The sequence below is a fragment of the Pristiophorus japonicus genome, chromosome 4 (assembly GCF_044704955.1).
Source record: "Pristiophorus japonicus isolate sPriJap1 chromosome 4, sPriJap1.hap1, whole genome shotgun sequence".
NCBI lineage: Eukaryota > Metazoa > Chordata > Chondrichthyes > Pristiophoridae > Pristiophorus > Pristiophorus japonicus.
Genome location: NC_091980.1, coordinates 3,091,613 through 3,116,132, shown reverse-complemented (window position 1 = coordinate 3,116,132; position 24,520 = coordinate 3,091,613). Strand labels below are relative to the sequence as shown.

At 51.5% G+C, this 24,520-nt stretch overlaps 1 protein-coding gene across 1 annotated transcript; it reads left to right on the top strand.

Annotated features, from left to right (window-relative positions):
• The first annotated feature begins 1,255 nt into the window (after positions 1 to 1,255).
• med7 (mediator complex subunit 7) lies at positions 1,256 to 8,608 on the top strand. Its single transcript, XM_070877970.1, has 2 exons — positions 1,256 to 1,304; positions 4,664 to 8,608. The coding sequence occupies exon 2, from the start codon at positions 4,684 to 4,686 to the stop codon at positions 5,371 to 5,373; it is 690 nt and encodes a 229-aa protein (XP_070734071.1). The 5' UTR covers positions 1,256 to 1,304; positions 4,664 to 4,683; the 3' UTR covers positions 5,374 to 8,608.
• Positions 8,609 to 24,520: the final 15,912 nt, after the last annotated feature.

Genomic DNA, 24,520 nt, shown 5'->3' with positions numbered 1-24,520 from the left:
TACAGTGGTGTTCCCCAGGGATCAGTACTGGGACCACTGCTTTCCGTGATATATATTAATGGCTTGGATGTGGGTGTACAGGGCACAATTTCAAAATTTGCAGATGACACAAAACTTGGAAGTATAGTGAACAGTGGGGAGGATAGTGATAGACTTCAGGAGGACATAGACAGGCTGGTGTGTTGGGCGGACACGGGGCAGATGGAATTAAACCAGAAAAGTACGAAGTGATGCATTTTGGTCGGAAGAATGAGGAGAGGCAATATAAACTAAAGGGTGCAATCCTAAAGGAGGTGCATGAACAGAGAGACCTGGGGTATATGGGCACAAATCGCTGAAAGTGGCAGGGCAGGTTGAGAAAGCAGTTAAAAAAGCTGACAGGATCTTAGGCTTCATAAATAGAGGCATGGAGTACAAAAGCAAGAAAGTTATGATGAACCTTTACAAAACACTGGTTCGGCCTCAATCATAGAAAGCACTGAAATGGGCCACTCATCCCTTTGTGACCATGCCGGCCGACAAAGAGCTATCCAGCCTAATCCCACGGCTGGAGTACTGCGTGCAGTTCTGGTCACCACATTATCGGAAAGATGTGATTGCACTGGAGAGGGCACAGAGGAGATTTTTGAGGATGTTGCCAGGACTGGAGAATTTTAGCCATGAGGAGAGATTGGATAGGCTGGGGTTGTTTTCTCTGGAACAGAGGAGGCTGAGGGGAGACCTGATTGAGGTGTGTAAAGTGATGAGGGATCGAGATAGAGTGGATAGGAAGGACCTGTTTCCCTTAGCAGAGGGGTCAACAACCAGGGGAGCATAGATTTAAAGTAATTGGGGGGGAGGTTTAGAGGGGATTTGGGGGATATTTCTTCACCCAGAGGGTGGTGGGGGTCTGGAACTCACGGCCTGAAAGGATGGTAGAGGCAGAAACTCTCACCACATTTAAACAGTACCTGGATGTGCACCTGAAGTGCCGTAACCTACAGGGCTACGGACCGAGAGCTGGAAAGTGGGATTAGGCTGGGTAGCTCTTGGTCGGCTGGCACAGAATCGATGGGCCGAATGGCCTCCTTCCGTGCTGTGACTCTCAGAGTCCTGGTGCCTGTCCCTTTAAAAGCCTGTCACAGGGACTGCGCATGTGCGGGCTCGGGTCCCGCCTCCCCCGGGGCAGTGTGGGTACCTGGATACCGCTGATTGGCAGCGGGGCCGGCCAATGGGAGCGTGCGCACTGCTGTCGGGGCTGCTGCTGGCCGGCCAATGGGAGGCGGGCGGAGGCGGAGGCGGAGCGAGTGTCGGCGGGCGGCTCGGTGAGTCCGGGGGGGGAAGGGGGGAGTCCGGGGGGTAAGGGGAAAGGGGGGAGTCCGGGGGGTAAGGGGAAAGGGGGGAGTCCGGGGGGTAAGGGGGTCCGGGACCGCGGGGCGGGGGGGGGGGGTTTACCCCCAGTGGATGTGTGAGGGGGGGGGTTACCCCCAGTGTATGTGTGAGGGGGGGGGTTTACCCCCAGTGGATGTGTGAGGGGGGGGTTTACCCCCAGTGGATGTGTGAGGGGGGGGGTTTACCCCCAGTGGATGTGTGAGGGGGGGGTTTACCCCCAGTGGATGTGTGAGGGGGGGGTTTACCCCCAGTGGATGTGTGTGGGGGGGTTACCCCCAGTAGATGTGTGAGGGGGGGGTTTACCCCCAGTGTATGTGTGAGGGGGGGAGGTTACCCCCAGTGGATGTTGGATGTGTGAGGGGGGGAGTTTACCCCCAGTGGATGTGTGAGGGGGGGGGTTACCCCCAGTGGATGTGTGCGGGGGGGGTTACCCCCAGTGGATGTGTGCGGGGGGGGTTACCCCCAGTGGATGTGTGCGGGGGGGGTTACCCCAGTGGATGTGTGAGGGGGGGGTTACCCCCAGTGGATGTGTGAGGGGGGGGTTACCCCAGTGGATGTGTGCGGGGGGGGTTACCCCCAGTGGATGTGTGCGGGGGGGGTTACCCCCAGTGGATGTGTGAGGGGGGTTTACCCCCAGTGGATGTGTGAGGGGGGGTTACCCCCAGTGTATGTGTGAGGGGGGGGTTACCCCCAGTGGATGTGTGCGGGGGGGGGGTTACCCCCAGTGGATCTGTGAGGGGGGGTTACCCCCAGTGGATGTGTGCGGGGGGGGTTACCCCCAGTGGATGTGTGAGGGGGGGTTACCCCCAGTGGATGTGTGCGGGGGGGGTTACCCCCAGTGTATGTGTGAGGGGGGGGTTTTACCCCCAGTGGATGTGTAAGGGGGGGGAGGGTTTACCCCCAGTGGATGTGTGAGGGGGGGGGGTTACCCCCAGTGGATGTGGAGGTTGACAGGCCATTCAATGATAATTTGGGACCACATTTTCAGGGACCTTTATTTTTCTATTCCCGGGGTGTGTGGGGGTCGCTCCAGGGCCGGCATTTATTGCCCCCGAGTTGCCCTGAGAAGGTGGGGGTGGGGCGATCTGGAACCGCTGGGAGCGGGTTTGACACAAACCGAGTGTCTGGTTCGTACACTTCAGAGGGAGGTTAAGGGTCAAACCATGCAGGTGTGGGACGGGAGTCACCTATAGGCCCGGCCTGGGTAAGGACGGCAGGTTCCTTCCCTAAAGGGACATCACTGACCCAGCTGGGTTTTTATGACAATCTGACAGCTTCACCGACACTTACCGAGACCCGCTTTTTATATCCAATTATTTTTATTTAACAATTCAAACGCCTGTGGTGGGATCTGAACTCGCGTTCTCTGAATTAGTCTGTGATTACTGTGACTCGAGTCCACACCAACGTGGTTGACACTTAACGGCCCTCTGAAGTGTCCGAGCGAGACAGTCGTTTGAATCAAGCCGGCTACATAGACTAACAAGCCACACGGGACTGTAGAGATTCTGGAGGAAGTCTCAACAACAACCATATGCATTATTATATAGCACCTTTAACATAGTAAGACATTCCAAGTCACTTCGCAGGAGCGATTATCAAACAAAAAGTTGACAGCGAACCACATGAGATATTAGGGCATATGGCCAAAAGCTGGGTCAAAGATGGAGGTTATAAGGGAGTACAGCGAAGATTCACCAGACTGATTCCCGGGATGGCGGGACTGACCTATCAAGAAAGACTGGATCAACTGGGCTTGTATTCACTGGAGTTCAGAAGAATGAGAGGGGATCTCATAGAAACGTTTAAAATTCTGACGGGACTGGACAGGTTAGATGCAGGAAGAATGTTCCCGATGTTGGGGAAGTCCAGAACCAGGGGTCACAGTTTAAGGATAAGGGGTAAGCCATTTAGGACCGAGATGAGGAGAAACTTCTTCACCCAGAGAGTGGTGAACCTGTGGAATTCTCTACCATAGAAAGTTGTTGAGGCCAATTCACTAAATATATTCAAAAAGGAGTTAGATGACGTCCTTACTACTTGGGGGATCAAGGGGTATGGTGAGAAAGCAGGAATGGGGTACTGAAGTTACATGTTCAGCCATGAACTCATTGAATGGCGGTGCAGGCTAGAAGGGCCGAATGGCCTACTCCTGCACCTATTTTCTATGTTTCTATGTTAAAGGGGTAGAGATGTTTAGGGAGGGAGGGAGTTCCAGAGCTTAGGACCCAAGATGCTGAAGGCATGGTTGAATAATTAAAATCGGGGATTCAAGAGAGGTCAGAATTGGAGAGGTGCAAAGATCTCAAACAGTTGTGGGGCTGGAGGAGGTTACAGAGATGGGGAGGGGCGAGGGCCATGGAGGGGTTTGAAAGCAAGGATTTTAAAGTTGAGGCTGGTTTTAACCCAGTGTTCCAGTGGGCGGGCGGTGGGGGTTAACCCCAGTGTACGGGGGAGGGGGGATTAACCCCAGTGTACGGGGGAGTGGGAATTAACCCCAGTGCACGGGGGGGGGGTTAACCCCAGTGTACGGGGGGTAATTACCCCCAGTGTACGGGGGGGATTTTACCCCCAGTGTTCGGGGGGGGGGGGGTAATTAACCCCAGTGTACGGGGGGGGATTAACCCCAGTGTATGGGGGGGGAAATTAACCCCAATGTATGGGGGGGGGGAAATTAACCCCAGTGTATGGGGGGAAATTAACCCCAGTGTACGGGAGGGGGGAATTAACCCCAGTGTACGGGGGGAGAATTAACCCCAGTGTACAGGGGGTGGGGTGGGATTAAACCCAGTGTACGGGGGAGGGGGGATTAACCCCAGTGTATGGGGGCAGGGGGTTATTAACCCCAGTGTATGGGAGAGGGGGGGATTAATCCCAGTGTATTGGGGGGGGAATTAACCCAAGTGTACGGGGGGTTATTAACCCCAGTGTATGGGAGAGGGGGGGATTAACCCCAGTGTATTGGGGGGGAATTAACCCCAGTGTATTGGGGGGGAATTAACCCCAGTGTACGGGGGGTTATTAACCCCAGTGTATGGGAGAGGGGGGGGATTAACCCCAGTGTACGGGGGGAGAATTAACCCCAGTGTACGGGGGGTTATTAACCCCAGTGTATGGGAGAGGGGGGGATTAACCCCAGTGTACAGGGGGTTATTAACCCCAGTGTATGGGAGAGAGGAGGGATTAACCCCAGTGTATGGGGGGGGGATTACCCCCAGTGTGGGGGGGTATCTAGGGGATGACCAATGGATGCTACATCAGGTTTGAGCTGATCCCATTGTCTGTCTTCCAGTTGCACTGCCGTTGAGCGCCATGAGTGAACCGCAGCAGGTCAGTGCCTTGCCCCTGCCTCCGATGCAGTACTACAAGGAGTACACAGACGACAATGTCCGCAAGGGCTTTGCCCCCAAGCCCCCGCCCCCCATCAGGGACAGCTACACCATGTTTGGCAACCAGTTCCAGTGCGACGAACTGATCATCCGTCCCTTGGAGGGGCAGGGCATCGAGAGGCTGCACCCACCGCAGTTCGACCACAAGAAGGAGCTCAAGAAGCTCAACCTGTCCATCCTGGTGAATTTCCTGGACCTGCTGGACATCCTGATCAAGAGCCCCGGGAGCATCCAGCGGGAGGAGAAGCTGGAGGATCTCAAGCTGCTGTTTGTCCACATGCACCACCTTATCAATGAGTACCGGCCACACCAGGCACGGGAGACCCTGCGAGTGATGATGGAGGTGCAGAAACGCCAGCGGCTGGAGACGGCCGAGCGCTTCCAGAAGCACCTGGACCGGGTGGTGGAGGTGATCCAGAGCAGCCTCTCCTCGCTGCCCGACGACCTGGCCAAAGCCGGTGACCTCCTGGCCGTGGTCAAGGCCGAGCCCATGGACGTGGCCGAGTGCGCGGGCTGCGGACATGCCGACGCCGAGACTGACCCTTCGTCCCAGAAGGAAGAGGTCAGCGACAAGGACACGGCCATGTGCTCCATCATCGACGACATGACATGAGCGCCAATACCGCCCGACGTGGCCACCCGCTTCTGAGGAGGCCGATGTCGGCAGGACTTCAGTATAGTTGCCCGTGGGTGTGAGAGCTGGACCTCACCATCCCCTCTCCCTTAAACTGTAATAGTGTTACACACCTCGGACTGTCTGACAGACCTGGATAAGCTCCAACACCTATTTCGGACAATAGATGTGCATTGGTTGAAAGAATTTGTAGTTACATATCGTCTTTCACTACCTCGGGACCTCCCAAAGCGATCCTCAGTCAGTGTCGTACTTTTTAATTGTAGCACAGAGGATCAGAAATCTTTCTGCTATTGCTCTTGTCCCCCCCACCACCCCATTTCCACGAACCCACCCATCGCAGTCAAGAGCCACTACGTCAATCCCAAGACCCAATATTGTGTTTCCTGTTTTCACTTTCGCCTCCAGTAGAAGCAGAAACCCTTGCCTTTGGTTGCTGATTATCGGGCATCGCGCTCTCCCGCCAGTTAGATATCGTGCGAGAGGGAGCGCTGATGTGAGGTGAGCACGTTGAGCAATGAAGCTTTGGTGCCACACACTGGGATTTGAGGGACACACCGCCCATAGAAACATAGAAAATAGGTGCAGGAGTAGGCCATTCGGCCCTTCGAGCCTGCACCACCATTCAGTAAGATCATGGCTGATCATTCCCTCAGTACCCCTTTCCTGCTTTCTCTCCATACCCCTTGATCCCTTTGGCCGTAAGGGCCATATCTAACTCCCTCCTGAATATATCCAATGAACTGGCCTCAACAACTCTCTGCAGTAGGGAATTCCACAGGTTCACAATTCTCTGAGTGAAGAAGTTTCTCCTCATCTCGGTCCTAAATGGCTTACCCCTTATCCTTAGACTGTGTCCCCTGGTTCTGGACTTCCCCAACATCGGGAACATTCTTCCTGCATCTAACCTGTCCCGTCCCGTCAGAATTTTATATGTTTCTGTGAGATCCCCTCTCATCCTTCTAAAGTCCAGTGAATAAAGGCCCAGTCGATCCAGTCTCTCCTCATATGTCAGTCCAGCCATCCCGGGAATCAGTCTGGTGAACCTTCGCTGCACTCCCTCAATAGCAAGAATGTCCTTCCTCAGATTAGGAGACCAAAACTGAACACAATATTCCAGGTGAGGCCTCACCAAGGCCCTGTACAATTGCAGTAAGACCTCCCTGCTCCTATACTCAAATCCTCTTGCTATGAAGGCCAACATGCCATTTGCCTTTTTCACCGCCTGCTGTACCATGACACCCAGGTCTCGTTGCACCTCCCCTTTTCCTAATCTGTCACCATTCAGATAATCTGCCTTCCTGTTTTTACCACCAAAGTGTCCTCATGAACTCTCTTCCCCACTAACCTCGCCACACATCCCCTCCCAGGGGAGGGTGGCCCCCGGTTTGAGAACCTCTGCTCTACCCTGTAGCTCCCAGTATCATCATCATAGGCGGTCCCTCGAAGCGAGGATGACTTGCTTCCACGCCGAAAAGGGATGAGTTCTCAGGTGTTTCAATGAAGGACCTAATATTCCAGATCCCGAACTACATCCTGAAGGGTGGAAGATGCCTGTGGGTGGATTGTTTTAACGTGGGGTGGCCGTTGCACACCAGCCACCACACGGGCTTGACAGAGCGAGGTCTTGGTCCAGTGGCAAGGGTTAACCAGGACGACTGGAGACCTGCTCTGCTGCACGGACCCAGTGCGCTCACATATCGCAGTGTGGGCTGGGCCTGTACAGTCCCTCGGCCCTCGCCTCTTCTGGGCCCCGAACTCTCGCCTTTCCTTCTCCCCGACCTCGCCGCTCCTGCTGTACCTGCCCGCACTGCAGTCAGCCGTCGCCCTCCTGCAGCAGCACGCGCTGCTCCCTGCAGTGGTACACCGCACGCTGCTCCCTCTCATGGCTCCGGCCTGCTGATGGTCTTACAGGCCGGGACTGCGCCGATTTCCGGGCCACCGCACGCTGCTCCCAGTAAACCGGCTCAGTGACGCCCTGTTCACGGGTCTCCAGATTCCTAGTGTTTCTGTGACTCCGGCAGTGGTTGATGTGACTGGAGAGCTGGACTGAGCAAGGTGGCCAGTGTGCGCATCCGTCTAGGGCACGGAATGCTCGATGGGTACATCGGTATTCAAGGTGTGGTGTCGGTACCTGTACCTGTGGGATTTGGGCACGCTTTACTCGCTGTACTGGCTGTTCACGCTGTGTTCACCTGACTTTATAATGTCTCATTCCACTGACACAGGCACCTTACCCTTGAGTCGGATTACTCGAGTAGGCGCAGGGTTCAAAGGCTTCCGTTGACTAGGGACAGATCACAACAATAGCCTTAATTCAGGTCCTTGGCAAAACACCCTTTGTCAGTGTTGCTCCCAGCACAGCACTGGGTGGGAGAGGTGTTGCTGTACTTGAGCAGTAGGCAATGATTTGATCATAGAATCGTAGAAATTTATAACACAGAAGGAGGCCATTCGGCCCATCGTGTCTGTGCCGGCCGACCAAGAGCTACCCAGCCTAATCCCACTATCCAGCTCTCGGTCCGTAGCCCTGTAGGTTACAGCACTTCAGGTGCACATCCAGGTACTTTTTAAATGTGGTGAGAGTTTCTGCCTCTACCACCCTTTCAGGCCGTGAGTTCCAGACCCCCACCACCCTCTGGGTGAAGAAATTTTCCCTCAAAACCCCTCTAAACCTCCTGAAACTCGGATTGGGGCTAGTCGAGATGAGCAAGAGGGACTCTGTATTAGACTGTAGTGTGCTTGTCACGGAGTTTGGCTCCAGCATTAATTCCCGTTCCCCCAGCGCTCCCGTTCCTCAGTTAGTGACCGGGTTACCTTCAGCGTATGCGCACCATCTGCGATAACGTTTAATGTACGTGCTCACCACACTGGGTTTACAGAACACTCATTACTGCCTAAACCTTCGGCCTTTGTAGGAAGAATGACACTGGGACTCAACAACAAAAACTTGCATTTATACAGCGCCTGTTACATAGTAAAACATCCCTCGGCGCTTAACAGGAAGGTTATCAAACAATATTTTTTAACCAACCCACGTAAGGAGCTATTAGGGCAGGAGGGAGGTTTTAAGGAGTGACTTAAAGGGGGAGAGAGGCGGAGAGGTTTAGGGAGGGAGCTCCAGAGCTTGGGGCCCAGGCAGCTGAAGGCACGGCCACCGATCGTGAAGCGATAATAATCAGGGATGTGGGGGGTTGTTTGTGGGGCTGTTGGAGATAGGGGGTCGGTGTGGGGCTGTTGGAGATCGGGAGGGGCGAGGGCCATGGAGGGATTTGAAAACAATGATCATTTTAACGACTACTTGCTGCCCAGTTGGACAAGTTGATATCGGAGCCCGTGACGTGTCCCACTGCACTGTAGCATTTGATACCATAAACCATTGGGTCTGGAGAATATCTTTCAGACTTGCCCTGATAGTGAATGCCGGGATGTATCAAATGCTGGAATCTGCGACTTTATTGTAATCTTGAATCAAACGTTTCCTGTCTCAAAATAAAGGCCCTGCTGCCCATATTCTCTGAATTCCAAGCTGGATTTCCTCCCTTTCATCCCACCTCTGGTACAGCAAGCGCAAGTTTCACAAGTGAGCATTTCTAACGATGCTCTGCTGAGTCAGTAGAGCGGTAGAGAGCTACACTAACTGCTCTGTCTGTGCTTGGAACACATTAGCCCGTAACCTCGTTACACAGCTCTCTGGTGTCCAGCTCATTTGCCCGACAAGTCATCCAATGATTCCGGGTAAAAGATCTTCATCGTTCCACTGACTGCACTGTCGGAGGGGCAGTACTGGGGGAGTGCTGCACTGTCGGAGGGGTAGTACTGAGGGAGTGCTGCACTGTCGGAGGGGCAGTACTGAGGGAGTGCTGCACTGACGGAGGGGCAGTACTGAGGGAGCGCCGCACTGTTGGAGGGGCAGTACTGAGGGAGTGCCGCACTGTCGGAGGGGCAGTACTGAGGGAGCGCCGCACTGTCAGAGGGGGCCGTACTGAGGGAGCGGCGCACTGTCAGAGGGGTCGTACTGAGGGAGCCCTGCACTGTCGGAGGGGCAGTACTGAGGGAGCGCTGCACTGTCGGAGGGCCAGTACTGAGGGAGCGCCGCACTGTCGGAGGGGCAATACTGAGGGAGCGCCGCACTGTCAGAGGGGCAGTACTGAGGGAGCGCCGCACTGTCGGAGGGGCAGTACTGAGGGAGCTCCCCACTGTTGGAGGGGCAGTACTGAGGGAGCTCCCCACTGTCGGAGGGGCAGTACTGAGGAAGCGCCGCAATGTTGGAGGGGCAGTACTGAGGGAGCGCCGCACGGTCGGAGGGGCAGTACTGAGGGAGGACTACACTGTCGGAGTGTATCTGTAAAGCATGCACTCCCATGTTCCGCCACCAGGGAGCTCATCCCCTGAAGTCGCAAGGGATCCCAGCATCCCTTGGGAGCACTGTATATAAGCCGGGCCCTGAGGCCTGTTCCTCACTCTGGAGTGTCTTAATAAAGACTGAGGTCACTGTTACTTTAACCTCCCTGTGTGCAGCCTCACCTGTGTCAGGAACACAATAATTGGCGACGAGAATGCAAATCCAACACAAAGATGCAGCAAACTCTGGGCATCCTGGGGAAGTTCTCGGAGGGTGAGGATTGGGAAGCCTATGTCGAACGGCTAGACCAGTACTTTGTAGCCAACGAGCTGGACGGAGAAGGAAGCGCTGCAAAAAGGAGAGCGGTCCTCCTCACGGTCTGCGGGGCACCGACCTACAGCCTCGTGAAGAATCTTCTGGCTCCGGTGAAACCCACAGATAAGTCATATGAGGAGCTGTGTACACTGGTTCGGGAGCATCTTAACCCGAGTGTGCTGATGGCGAGGTATCGGTTCTACACGTGCCAGCGATCTGAAGGTCAGGAAGTGGCGAGCTACGTCGCTGAGCTAAGGCGACTTGCAGGACAATGTGAGTTTGATGGCTACCTGGAGTAGATGCTCAGAGACTTTTTTGTACTGGGCATTAGCCACGAGACCATCCTATGGAAACTTTTGACAGTAGAGATACCGACCCTCAGTAAGGTCATTGCGATAGCACAGGCGTTTATGTCCACCAGTGATAAACCAAACAAATCTCTCAGCACACAAGTGCTAGCAATGTTCAGAAATTAACTGGAACTGTGTTTGCGAGCAGAAATGTACAGGGCAGAACCCACGAGTCTGCAACTGCCAGCAGGCCTCAGGTGACCCAGATGACTGAGTTCCCAACAAAGGATGAATGCAAGGCAATTCACACCTCGTTGGCATTGTGGAGGCTTCCATTCAGCCTATTCATGCCGCTTCAAAGGGTATGTTTGCAAGGGCTGTGGAACAATGGGGCACCTCCAACGAGCTTGCAGACGAGCTGCAAACTCTGCAAAACCTGCTAACCACCACGTGGCAGAGGAAGATCGGTCCATGGTGGATCAAAGCAATTTTGAGCCTCCGAGAGAGGAGGCAGATGCTGAAGTACACGGGGTGCACACATTTTCGACGAAATGTCCACTTATAATGCTAAACGTAAACTTGAATGGCTTACCCGTAGCCATGGAACTGGTCACTGGCGCTAGCCAATCCATCATGAGTAAAAAGATGTTTGAGAGACTGTGGTACAACAAGGCACTCAGACCAGCCCTGAGCCCCATCCACACGAAACTGAGAACATACACCAAAGAGCTTATCACTGTCCTGGGCAGTGCCATGGTCAAGGTCACCTACGAGGGCAGGGTGCACGAACTGCCACTCTGGATTGTCCTGGGCGATGGCCCCACACTGCTTGGAAGGAGCTGGCTGGGCAAAATCTGCTGGATGACATCCGAGCACTATCACATGTCGATGAGGCCTCATGTACCCAAGTTCTTTACAAATTTCCTTCCCTTTTTGAGCCAGGCATTGGAAACTTTTCCGGGGCGAAGGTGCACGACCCATTCACCACAAGGCGCGAGCGGTACCTCAAATGAGGGAGAGAGTGGAAATCGAGCTGGACAGGCTGCAACGTGAGGGCATCACCTCTCCAGTGGAAGTCAGCGAATGGGCCAGCCCGATTGTTCCAGTACTGAAAAGTGATGGCACAGTCAGGATTTGCGGCGATTATAAAGTAATTATTAATCGTTTCTCGCTACAGGACCAATATCCGCTACCGAAGGCAGACGACCTATTTGTGACGCTGGCAGAAGGCAAGACATTCACCAAGCTCGACCTGACTTTGGTCTACATGACTCGGGAGCTGGAGGAATCTTCGAAGGGCCTCACCTGCATCAACGCGCACAAGGGACTGTTCATCTACAACAGATGCCCGTTTGGAATTCTGTCGGCTGCAGCGATCTCCCAGAGAAACATGGAGAGCCTACTCAAGTCGGTACCACACACGGTGGTCTTTCAGGACGACATATTGGTCACGGGTCAGGACACCGTTGAGCACCTACAAAACCTGGAGGAGGTCCTCCAGCGACTGGATCGCGTAGGGCTGCGGCTGAAGAGGTCAAAATTGCGGCGGACGGCATTCGGCCCACAGACACCAAGACAGAGGCTATCAGGAACGCGCCCAGGCCACAGAACATCACGGAGCTGCGGTCGTCCCTGGGACTCCTCAACTATTTTTGTAACTTCCTACCGGGGTTAAGTACCATCTTAGAGCCCCTACATGTGTTATTGCGCAAAGGTGAGAACTGGGTATGGGGAAAAACACAAGTAATTGCTTTTGAGAAAGCCAGAAACATTTTATGCTCCAACAAGCTGATTGTATTGTATAACCCGTGTAAAAGACTTGTGCTAGCATGTGATGCATTGTCGTACAGAGTCGGGTGTGTATTACAACAAGCTAACGTTGCGGGGAAGTTGCAACCTGTCGCCTATGCCTCCAGGAGCTTGTCTAAGGCCAAGAGGACCTACAGCATGATTGAGAAAGAGGCATTAGCGTGTGTGTTCGGGGTAAAGAAAATGCATCAGAACCTGTTTGGCCTCAAATTTGAGCTGGAACCCGATCACAAGCCCCTTACATCCCTGTTCGCTGAAAACAAGGGGATAAATACTAATGCCTCAGCCCGCATACAAAGGTGGGCACTCGCGCTATCAGCGTATAACTATACCATCCGCCACAGGCCAGGCACTGAGAACTGTGCGGATGCTCTCAGTCGGCTACCATTGCCCACCATGGGGGTAGCAATGGCGCAGCCTGCAAACTTGTTGATGGTGGCGCAGCCCACAGACTTGTTGATGGTCATGGAAGTGTTTGAAAATGATAAATCACCTGTCACGGCCCGCCAGATTAGGACTTGGACCAGCCAAGATCCTCTGCTGTCCCTAGTAAAAAAACTGTACTGCATGGGAGCTGGGCCAGCATCCCCGTTGAAATGCAAGAGCTAACCATGTCGACCATGCGAGCCTGTTTCTCGGTAAAATGTTCCTGGTGGTGCTGGATGCTTTTTCAAAATGAATTGAATGTGAAATAATGTCGGGAAGCACCACCACCGCCACCATTGAAAGCCTGAGGGCCATGTTTGCCACCCACGGCCTGCCTGACATACTGGTCAGTGACAACGGGCCATGTTTCACCAGTGCCGAATTTAAAGAATTTATGACCCGCAATGAGATCAAACATGTCACCTCGGCCCCGTTTAAACCAGCCTCCAATGGGCAGGCAGAGCGGGCAGTACAAACCATCAAACAGAGCCTTAAATGAGTCACAGAAGGTCACTCCAAACCCGCCTGTCCCGAGTACTGCTCAGCTACCGCACGAGACCCCACTCGCTCACAGGGGTCCCCCGGCTGAGCTACTCATGAAAAGGACACTTAAAACCAGACTCTCGCTGGTTCACCCCAACCTGCATGATCAGGTAGAGAGCAGGCGGCAGCAACAAAATGTAAACGATGGTCGTGCCACTGTGTCACGGGAAATTGATCTGAATGACCCTGCGTTTGTGCTAAACTATGGACATGGTCCCAAGTGGATTGCGGGCACGGTGATAGCTAAAGAAGGGAGTAGGGTGTTTGTTGTCAAACTGGACAATGGACAAATTTGCAGAAAGCACCTGGACCAAACGAGGCTGCGGTTCACAGACTGCCCTGAACAACCCACAGCAGACACCACCTTTTTTGAGCCCACAACACACACCCAAAGGATCAACGACACCACCCCGGACCAGGAAATCTAACCCATCACACCCAACAGCCCAGCAAGGCCAGACTCACCCAGCAGCCCTGCAGGGCCAACAACACGCCAGCCCAGCGAGGGCACAGCCAACACACCAGAACAGACATTTGTACCGAGGCGGTCCACCAGGGAAAGAAAGGCTCCCGACCGCCTCACCTTGTAAATAGTTTTCACTTTGACTTTGCGGGGTGGGGGAGTGATGTTGTGTATCTGTAAAGCATGCACTCCCATGTTCCGCCACCAGGGAGCTCACCCCCTGAAGTCCCAAGGGATCCTAGCATCCTTGGGAGCACTGTATATAAGCCGGCCCCTAAGGCCTGTTCCTCACTCTGGAGTGTCTTATTAAAGACTGAGGTTACTCTTACTTTAACCTCCCTGTGTGCAGTCTCATCTGTGTTAGGAACACAATAGTCAAAGGGGCAGTACTGAGGGAGTGCCGCACTGTCGGAGGGGCAGTACTGAGGGAGTGCTGCACTGTCGGAGAGACAGTACTGAGGGAGTGCCGCACTGTCGGAGGGGCAGTACTGAGGGAGCCCTGCACTGTCGGAGGGGCAGTACTGAGGGTGCACTGCACTGTTGGAGGGGCAGTTATGAGGGAGCGCCGCACTGTCGGTGGGGCAGTAGTGAGGGAGCGCTGCACTGTCGGAGGGGCAGTACTGAGGGAGCGCCGCACTGTCAGAGGGGCAGTACTGAGGGAGTGCTGCACTGTCGGAGGGGCAGTACTGAGGGAGCGCCGCACTGTCAGAGGGGCAGTACTGAGGGAGTGTTGCACTGTCGGAGGGGCAGTACTGAGGGAGCGCCGCACTGTCAGAGGGGCAGTACTGAGGGAGTGCTGCACTGTCGGAGGGGCAGTACTGAGGGAGTGCTGCACTGTCGGAGGGGCAGTACTGAGGGAGTGCTGCACTGTCGGAGGGGCAGTACTGAGGGAGTGCCGCACTGTTGGAGGGGCAGTACTGAGGGAGCGCTGCACTGTCGGAGGGGCAGTACTGAGGGAGTGCTGCACTGTCGGAGGGGCAGTACTGAGGGAGTGCTGCACTGTCGGAGGGGCAGTACTGAGGGAGTGCCGCACTGTTGGAGGGGCAGTACTGAGGGAGCGCTGCACTGTCGGAGGGGCAGTACTGTGGGAGTGCTGCACTGTCGGAGGGGCCATCAGTGAGATTACACATTAAACCGAGGCCCACTCTCTGTCTCTGGTTAACAGCTAGTTGTGGCCTGGGTGAGAAGGCACCAGGGTTTGCCCACCATGGTCTGGGGTTATGATGATGCTATTGGGACCCGATCTGTTTAAAGAAGTACCCCAGCAGCCGGTGGGGGGGTGTCCTGTCGGCGATCGAGCCGAGGGCTCAGCAGGTAAGTCCCCGCACAATATTAATTGAGTCCACCCCACCATTCTCGCCGGGTTTCCGCGGAGTGGAGAGGGTTATATACCCCCTACCCACACTGACCAGGATCACACATGTGCAACGGTTATAGAAACATAGAAAATAGGTGCAGGAGTAGGCCATTCGGCCCTTCGAGCCTGCACCATCATTCAATAAGATCATGGCTGATCATTCCCTCAGTACCCCTTTCCTGCTTTCTCTCCATACCCCTTGATCCCTTTAACTGTAAGGGCCATATCTAACTCCCTCTTGAATATATCCAATGAACTGGCATCAACAACTCTCTGTGGCAGGGAATTCCACAGGTTAACAACTCTCTGAGTGAAAAAGCTTCTCCTCATCTCAGTCCTAAATGGCTTACCCCTTATCCTTAGACTGTGTCCCTGGTTCTGGACTTCCCCAGCATCGGGAACATTCTACCCGCATCGAACCTGTCTAAACCCGTCAGAATCTTGTATTTTTCTATGAGATCCCCTCTCACCCTTCTAAACTCCAGTGCATAAAGGCCCAGTCAATCCAGTCTCTCCTCAAATGTCAGTCCTGCCATCCCGCAGTCTGGTGAACCTTCGCTGCACTCCCTCAATAGCAAGAACGTCCTTCCTCAGATTAGGAGACCAAAACTGAACACAATATTCCAGATGAGGCCTCACCAAGGCCCTGTACAACTGCAGTAAGACCTCCCTGCTCCCTTTTCCTTAATCTGCCGCCATTCAGATAATATTCTGTCTTCGCGTTTTTGCCCCCAAAGTGGATAACCTCACATTTATCCACATTATACTGCATCTGCCATGCATTTGCCCACTCACCTAACCTGTCCAAGTCACTCTTAGCGTCCCCCTCACAGCTCACACGCCACCCAGTTTAGTGTCATCTGCAAACTTGGAGATATTACACTCAATTCCATCATCTAAATCATTGATGTATATTGTAAAGAGCTGGGGTCCCAGCACTGAGCACTGAGCTCAGCACTGACTCCACTAGTCACTGCCTGTCATTTTGAAAAGGACCCGTTTATTCCGACTCTCTGCTTCCTGTCTGCCAACCAGTTCGCCATCCACGTCAGTACATTACCCCCAATACCATGCGCTATGATTTTGCACACCAATCGCTTGTGTGGGACCTTGTCAAAAACCTTGAGAAAGTCCAAATACACCACATCCACTGGTTCTCCCTTGTCCACTCTACTCGTTACATCCTTAAAAAATTCCAGAAGATTTGTCAAGCATGATTTCCCTTTCATAAATCCATGCTGACTTGGACCGATCCTGTCACTGCTTTCCAAATGCGCTGCTATTTCATCCTTAATAATTGATTCCAACATTTTCCCCACTACTGATGTCAGGCTAACCAGTCTATAATTACCCGTTTTCTCTCTCCCTCCTATTTTAAAAAGTGGTGTTACATTAGCTACACTCCAGTCCATAGGAACTGATCCAGAGTCAATGGACTGTTGGAAAATGATCACCAATGCATCCACTATTTCTAGGGCCACTTCCTTAAGTACTCTGGGATGCAGACTATCAGGCCCCGAGGATTTATCGGCCTTCAATCCCATCAATTTCCCTAACACAATTTCCCGCCTAATAAGGATATCCTTCAGTTCCTCCTTTGCAAGAGACCCTCGGTCCCCTAGTACTTCCAGAAGGTTATTTGTGTCTTCCTTCGTGAAGACAGAACCAAAGTATTTGTTCAATTGGTCTGCCATTTCTTTGTTCCCCATTATAAATTCACCTGATCCTGACTGCAAGGTACCTATGTTTATCTTCACTAATCTTTTTCTCTTCACATATCTATAGAAGCTTTTGCAATCAGTTTTTATGTTCCTGGCAAGCTTCTTCTCGTACTCTATTTTCCCCCTCTTAATTAAATCCTTTGTTCTCCTCTGCTGAATTCTAAATTTCTCCCAGTCCTCAGGTTTGCTGCTTTTTCTGGCCAATTTATATGCCTCTTCCTTGGATTTAACACTATCCTTAATTTCCCTTGTTAGCCACAGTTAAGCCACCTTCCCCGTTTTATTTTTACTCCAGATAGGGATGTACAATTGCTGAAGTTCATCCATGTGATTTTTAAATGTTTGCCATTGCCTATCCACTGTCAACCCTTGAAGTATCATTTGCCAGTCTATTCTAGCCAATTCACGTCTCATACCATCGAAGTTACCTTTCCTTAAGTTCAGGACCCCAGTCTCTGAATTAACCATGTCACCATCTTAATAAAGAACTCTACCATGTTATGGTCACTCTTCCCCAAGGGGCCTCGAACAACAAGATTGTTAATTAGTCCTTTCTCATTTCACATCACCCAGTCTAGGAGGGCCAGCTCCTCTAGTTGCTTCCTCGACGTATTGGTTGAGAAAACTATCCCTAATACATTCCAGGAAATCCTCCTCCACCGCATTGCTCCCAGTTTGGTTAGCCCAATCAATATGTAGATTAAAGTCACCCATGATAACTGCTGTACCTTTATTTCATGCATCCCTAATTTCTTGTTTGATGCTGTCCCCAACTTTACTACTACTGTTTTGTGGTCTGTACACAACTCCCACTAGCGTTTTCTGCCCTTTGGTATTCCGTAGCTCCACCCATACCGATTCCACATCATCCAAGCTCATGTCTTTTCTTACTATTGCATTAATTTCCTCTTTAACCAGCAACGCCACCCCACCTCCTTTTCCTTTCTGTCTATCCTTCCTAAATGTTGAATACCCCTGGATGTTGAGTTCCCAGCCTTGGTCACCCTGGAGCCATGTCTCCGTGATGCCAATTACATCATATCCGTTAACTGCTATCTGCGCAGTTAATTCGTCCACCTTATTCCGAATACTCCTCACATTGAGGCACAGAGACTTCAGGCTTGCCTTTCTAACACACTTTGTCCTTTTAGAATTTTGGTGTAATGTGGCCCTTTTTGCTTTTTGCCTTGGGTTTCTCTGCCCTCCACTTTTACTTCTCTTCTTTCTATCTTTTGCTTCTGCCCCCATTCTACTTCCCTCTGTCTCCCTGCATAGGTTCCCATCCCCCTGCCATATTAGTTTAACCCTTCCCCAACAGCACTAGCAAACACTCCCCACCTCGGACATTGGTTCCGGTCCTGCCCAGGTGCAGACCGTCCGGTTTGTACTGGTCCCACCTCCCCCAGAACCGGTTCCAATGTCCCAGGAATTTGAATCCCTCCCTGCTGCACCCTCCTCAAGCCACGTATTCATCTGAGCTATCCTGCAATTCCTACTCTGACTAGCACGTGGCACTGGTAGCAATCCTGAGATTACTAGTTTTGAGGTCCTTTTTAATTTAGCTCCGAGCTCCCTAAATTCGTCTTGTAGGACCTCATCCCTTATGTGGGCAAGAGGTTAAGAAAATAAGAAATTACCCGGAGAGAGAAAATGGGTAATTATAGACCGGTTAGCCTGACATCAGTGGTGGGGAAAATGTTGGAATCAATTATTAAGGATGAAATAGCAGCGCATTTGGAAAGCAGTGACAGGATCGGTCCAAGTCAGCATGGATTTATGAAAGGGAAATCATCCTTGACAAATCTTCTGGAATTTTTTGAGGATGTAACTAGTAGAGTTGACAAGGGAGAACCAGTGGATGTGGTGTATTTGGACTTTCAAAAGGCTTTTGACAAGGTCCCACACAAGAGATTGCTGTGCAAAATTAAAACACATGGTATTGGGGGTAATATACTGACGTGGATAGAGAACTGGTTGGCAGACAGGAAGCAGATAGTCAGTGACTAGTGGGGTGCCGCAGGGCTCAGTGCTGGGACCCCAGCTCTTTACAATATACATCAATGATTTGGATGAAGGAATTAAGTGTAATATCTCCAAGTTTGCCAATGACATTAAACAGGGTGGCGGTGTGAGCTGTGAGGAGGATGCTAAGAGGCTGCAGGGTGACTTGGACAGGTTAGGTGAGTGGGCAAATGCATGGCAGATACAGTATAATGTGGATAAATGTGAGATTATCCACTTTGGGGGCAAAAGCGCGAAGACAGAATATTATCTGAATGGCAGCAGATTAGGAAAAGGGGAGGTGCAACGAGACCTGGGTGTCATGGTACATCAGTCATTGAAGGTTGGCATGCAGATACAGCAGGCAGTGAACAAGGCAAATGGTATGTTGGTCTTCATAGCCAGGGGATTTGAATATAGGAGCAGGGAGGTCTTACTGCAGTTGTACAGGGCCTTGGTGAGGCCACACCTGGAATATTGTGTTCAGTTTTGGTCTCCTAATCTGAGGAAGGACGTTCTTGCTATTGAGGGAGTGCAGCAAAGGTTCACCAGACTGATTCCCGGGATGGCTGGACTGACATATGAGGAGAGACTGGATCAACTGGGCCTTTATACATTGTAGTTTAGAAGGATGAGAGGGGATCTCATAGAAACATACAAGATTCTGACGGGACTGGACAGGTTAGATGCGCGATAAATGTTCCCGATGTTGGGGAAGTCCAGAACCAGGGGACACAGTCTTAGGATAAGGGGTAGGCCATTTAGGACCGAGATGAGGAGAAACTTCTTCACTGAGAGTTGTTAACGTATGGAATTCCCTGCTGCAGAGAGTTGTTGATGCCAGTTCATTGGATATATTCAAGAGGGAGTTAGATATGGCCCTTACGGCTAAAGGGATCAAGGGGTATGGAGAGAAAGCAGGAAAGGGGTATTGAGGTGAATGATCATCCATGATCTTATTGAATGGTGGTGCAGGCTCGAAGGGCCGAATGGCCTACTCCTGCACCTATTTTCTATGTTTCTATGTTTCTAAATTGGAGTTGGCCATTTAGCCCCTTGAGCCTGCTCCGCCATTTAATATGATCATGGCTGATCCGATCATGGACTCAGCTCCATTTCCCTGTCGGCTCCCTATAACCCCTGTTTCTCTGTGCCCATCAAATGAGTACCCAGCTGGACCCAATGCAGAGGAGACGGAGAGAGTTATAAACCCTCGCATGCACCATCGTTCTGGGCGAGTCTGGCTGCAGGGAAATAAATTTGGTTGAAATTCAAGGAACTGGTTCATTGAGGAGCCCTGCTACATTCTGTCGTTGTTTTGGAGTGTAATGCACACTCACTTACTCACCCCACCCCGTCACATCTCTATTTCTTTGTTGTATGAAAATGCTTTAAGTTAGAAGTTTAAAAAAAATGTTTTTCTTGTTGGAATCTATTCAGATTAGCATTTCCCACATTTCCCCTCTCACCGCACTGGGATATATATACATGGACCATATTCCCATGTGTCTGGGATCCCTCTCTCATTCTCTGCCTCTCTCGAACCCTTGGGGTAATTCTCTCTCACCGTTCCATGATCTGATCGAACAGATCAGCCACCTGGAGGAGAAACTTCTTCACTCAGAGAGTTGTTAACCTGTGGAATTCCCTGCCAGATTGTTGGATATATTCAAGAGGGAGTTAGATGTGGCCCTTATGGCTAAGGGGATCAAGGGGTATGGAGAGAAAGCAGGAAAGGGGTACTGAGGGAATGATCAGCCATGATCTTATTGAATGGTGGTGAAGGCTCGAAGGGCCGAATGGCCTACTCCTGCACCTATTTTCTATGTTTCTATGTTTCCCAATCCATTGATTTCGGGGGAGGAGGGCTGAGGTTTGTATGGGTTTAATGGGCATGCGTTTCAGTCCAAGTTACAATCCAAGTGGTAACGGTGAAATCCCCCGCCCCCGGCCTCTTTCCCATTTCCCTCTGTATCCATTCCCTCTTTTCCAATTCAATATTTCTTCTTCACTCAATCCTCGTTTCCTCTCCATGTCTCACATTCCCTCTCTCTGCCTCTGAATTCCCTATCCTTTCTGTCATTCTCTCTCTCCTCCTCTCAATGATATTCTCATTCCCTCCCTCTTGTCATCTTTCTCCCATTCTCTCATTTCCTGTCTCCTTCCAGAATTCTCTTTGTTTTATTCATTCACGGGATGTGGGCGTCGCTGGCAAGGCCGGTATTTATTGCCCATCCCTAATTGCCCCTTGGGAAGGTGGTGGTGAGCCGCTGCCTTAAAACACTGCAGTCCGTGAACTTCTCTGTCGAGGTTTGACACAACTGAGTGGTATGCTAGGCCATTTCACACAGCAGGGAGCAGTTAAGAGTCAATCACACGGCTGTGGGTCTGGAGACATAGGCCTGTCCGGGTAAGAATGGCTGATTTCCTATGAGGGACAGTTTTGGTCTCCTTACCTAAGGAAGGATATACTTGCCATTGAGGGAGAGCAACGAAGGTTCACCAGACTGATTCCTGGGATGGGGGGGATTGTCCTATGAGGAGAGATTGAGCATACTAGGCCGATATTCTCTAGAGTTTAGAAGAATGAGAGTGGATCGCGTTGAAATATAGAAAATTCTTACAGGGATTGACAGGGTAGATGCAGGGAGGGTGTTTCCCCCGGGCTGGGGAGTCTAGAACCAGGGGTCACAGTCTCAGGATAAGGGGTCGGCCATTTAGGACTGAGATGAGGAGGAATTTCTTCACTCAGAGGGCGGTGAATCTTTGAAAATTCTCTGCCCCAGAGGGCTGTGGAGGCTCAGTCTCTGAGTATATTCAAGGCTGAGATCGATAGATTTTTGGACTCTGGGGGAATCGAGGGATATGGGGATCGGGCGGGAAAGTGGAGTTGAGGTCGAAGATCAGCCGTGATCTCATTGAATGGTGGAGCAGGCTCGAGGGGCCGAATGGCCGACTCCTGCTCCTAATTATTATGTTCTTATCCTTGATTTGAATCACCCCACTATTGGTGGCTCGTGCCTTCAGCTGCCTGGGCCCTAAACTCTGGAATTCCTCTCTAAATCTCTACGCCTCCCCCCCCCCCTTCTTTAAGATGCTCTGAAAGCCTGCATCTACCTGTTTTAATATCTCCTTATGTGGCTTGATGTCAGTTTGTCCGATAACCGCCCGTGTGAAGCGCTCTGGGACGTTTTACTACGTTAAAGGCGCTATATAAATGCAAGTTGTTGTCAGGAGTTGCGGAACTTGGGATTTTAACTCTTGTTCTGCCTGGTGTGTGCCAGGTGGAGAGAGTTAAAATTCCCGCCTTCAGTCTCTGGGTTGCACCCCAATACCTGAACCATTGGATTACCGTACCCAACCCGATCGACAGAAACACCTATCGTGCACTCTAGGTCTAATGGTAACGTGTACAGCAGGTATTACGGTAGTTGCTGTCAAAGGTCATCTGATGCTGAGACTCAGAGGAGCATTGATGTGATTTGTGGCAGGTTTTTGGCAGTGGTTGAAGATTCTTGGCTAAATGCAGCCACCTGCTGGACATCTTAACGTAGAACTGCTTCCTTACAATAGCGAGAACTTTCATTTCTGTAGTGCCGTTCACGGCCTTAAGGCGTCCCAAAGCACATTCCAACCAACGGAGTATTTGTTTTGAGATGGAGTCACTATTGTAATGTAGGAAGCGCTAATTTGCAGAGAGCAAGCTCCCACAAACAGCAGTAAGAGATTTGGAACAGCGGGCAGGAGAAACCGATTTACACAGAGAGCTGTGAGGCTGTGGGATTCACTGCCAGGGTTAGTGACTGAGGCAGAAATGCTGTCAACATTGAAGATGGGATTGGTGAGGGGGGGGGTGATGAGGGAATAGGGAGTTGAAGGGATGTGGGAACAAGCCGGGTAAATGTGACTGGGACTGTTTGCTCGTGTGCAGGTTAAACGTCACGGGCTGGAGCGAAACGCACACTCATAAAACCCGCGCGATTCTCATCCCCCCCCAAAACCAACGGATTGAAAAGCAGGCGGGTGATCTGTTCTGTCAGTGACAAACATTTACCCCATGGAACCGAGAGAGACAGAGAATTAGAGGCGTATAGAGAGAGAGAGAGTGGTCTCCCGAGAATCTAGCCAATGTATATCCCAGTGCAGGGAGAGCAGGAGAAAGGCCGGAAATGCTACTTGTCGGAATAGATTCCGACAAGGAAGACATTTTTGGCAGAAATAATAGAAAAGCAAATTATAATTTAAATGGAGAAAGACTGCAAAGTGCTGCAGTACAGAGGGACCTGGAGGTCCTTGTACATGAAACACAAAAAGTTAGTCTGCAGGTACAGCAAGTGATCAGGAAGGCAAATGGAATGTAGGCCTTTATTGCAAAGGGGATAGAGTATAAAAGCTGAGAGGTCCTGCTACAACTGTACAGGGTATTGGTGAGGCCACACCAGTTTTGGTCTCCGTATTTAAGGAAGGATATACTTGCATTGGAGGCTGTTCAGAGAAGGTTCCAGAGATGAGGGGGCTGACTTATGAAGATAGGCTGGGCCTATACACATAAGAGTTCAGAAGAATGAGAGGTGATCTTATTGAAACTTATAAGATAATGAGGGGGCTCGACAAGGTGGATGCAGAGAGAATATTTCCACTCATAGGGGAAACTAAAACTAGGGGACATAGTCTCAGAATAAGGGGTCGCCCATTTAAAACTGAGATGAGGAGGAATTTCTTCTCTCAAAGGGTTGTAAATCTGTGGAATTCTCTGCCCCGGAGAGCTGTGGAGGCTGAGACATTGAATATATTTAAGGTGGAGATAGACAGATTTTTGAGCGATAAGGGAGTGAAGGGTTATGGGGAGCGGGCAGGGAAGTGGAGCTGAGTCCATGATCAGATCAGCCATGGTCTTATTGAATGGCGGAGCAGGCTCGAGGGGCCGAATGGCCGACTCCTGCTCCTGTTTCTTATGTTCTTAAGTTCTTCAAATAAAACAGTGTCCGGCAGGGATTGGGACACAGGGTCAAACTGATGCAAAGGAAAAGTTAGGGGTGATGGTAGGAGGCTCCACATTGAGAGTGAGCCCGACGCTGAATGGATTCCAGGTGGAGAATTGAAGGCGAAAACACGGAATTTGTTCCGGAACAATTGGATCTGTGATGGGGCTGCAGAATGGGGTGACCCGTCAATCTGACTTGTGACCAAGCGCAGTGTTCCCGAGTACAGAAGTGGCCTTGGTGGAGGCTCGAGTGAGGTGACTGGTGAAAGCTTTCAGTGGATCATTTAGAACACACGGAACTCACTCCCTCCACCACCGGCGCCCCCTGGCTGCAGTGTGCACCATCTACAAGATGCACTGCAGCAACTCGCCAAGGCTTCTTCGGCAGCACCTCCCAAACCCGTGACCTCTACCACCTAGAAGGACAAGGGCAGCAGGTGCATGGGAACACCACCACCTCCACATTCCCCTCCCAGTCACACACCATCCTGACTTGGAAATATATCCCCATACATAAGAACATAAGAAATAGGAGCAGGAGTAGGCCATACGGCCCCTCGAGCCTGCTCCACTATTTAATAAGATCATTGCTGATCTGATCATGGACTCAGCTCCACTTCCCTGCCCGCTCCCCATAACCCCTTATCCCCTTATCGTTTAAGAAACTATCTATCTCTGTCTTAAATTTATTCAATGTCCCAGCTTCTACAGCTCTCTGAGGCAGCGAATTCCACAGATTTACAACCCTCTGAGAGAAGAAATTCCTCCTCATCTCAGTTTTAAATGGGCGGCCCCTTATTCTAAGATCATGCTCCCTAGTTCTAGTCTCCCCCATCAGTGGAAACATCCTCTCTGCATCCACCTTGTCAAGC

Excerpts from the sequence above, each read along its gene's own strand:
- med7 (XM_070877970.1), top strand. The coding sequence starts at position 4,684 with ATGAGTGAACCGCAGCAGGTCAGTGCCTTGCCCCTGCCTCCGATGCAG.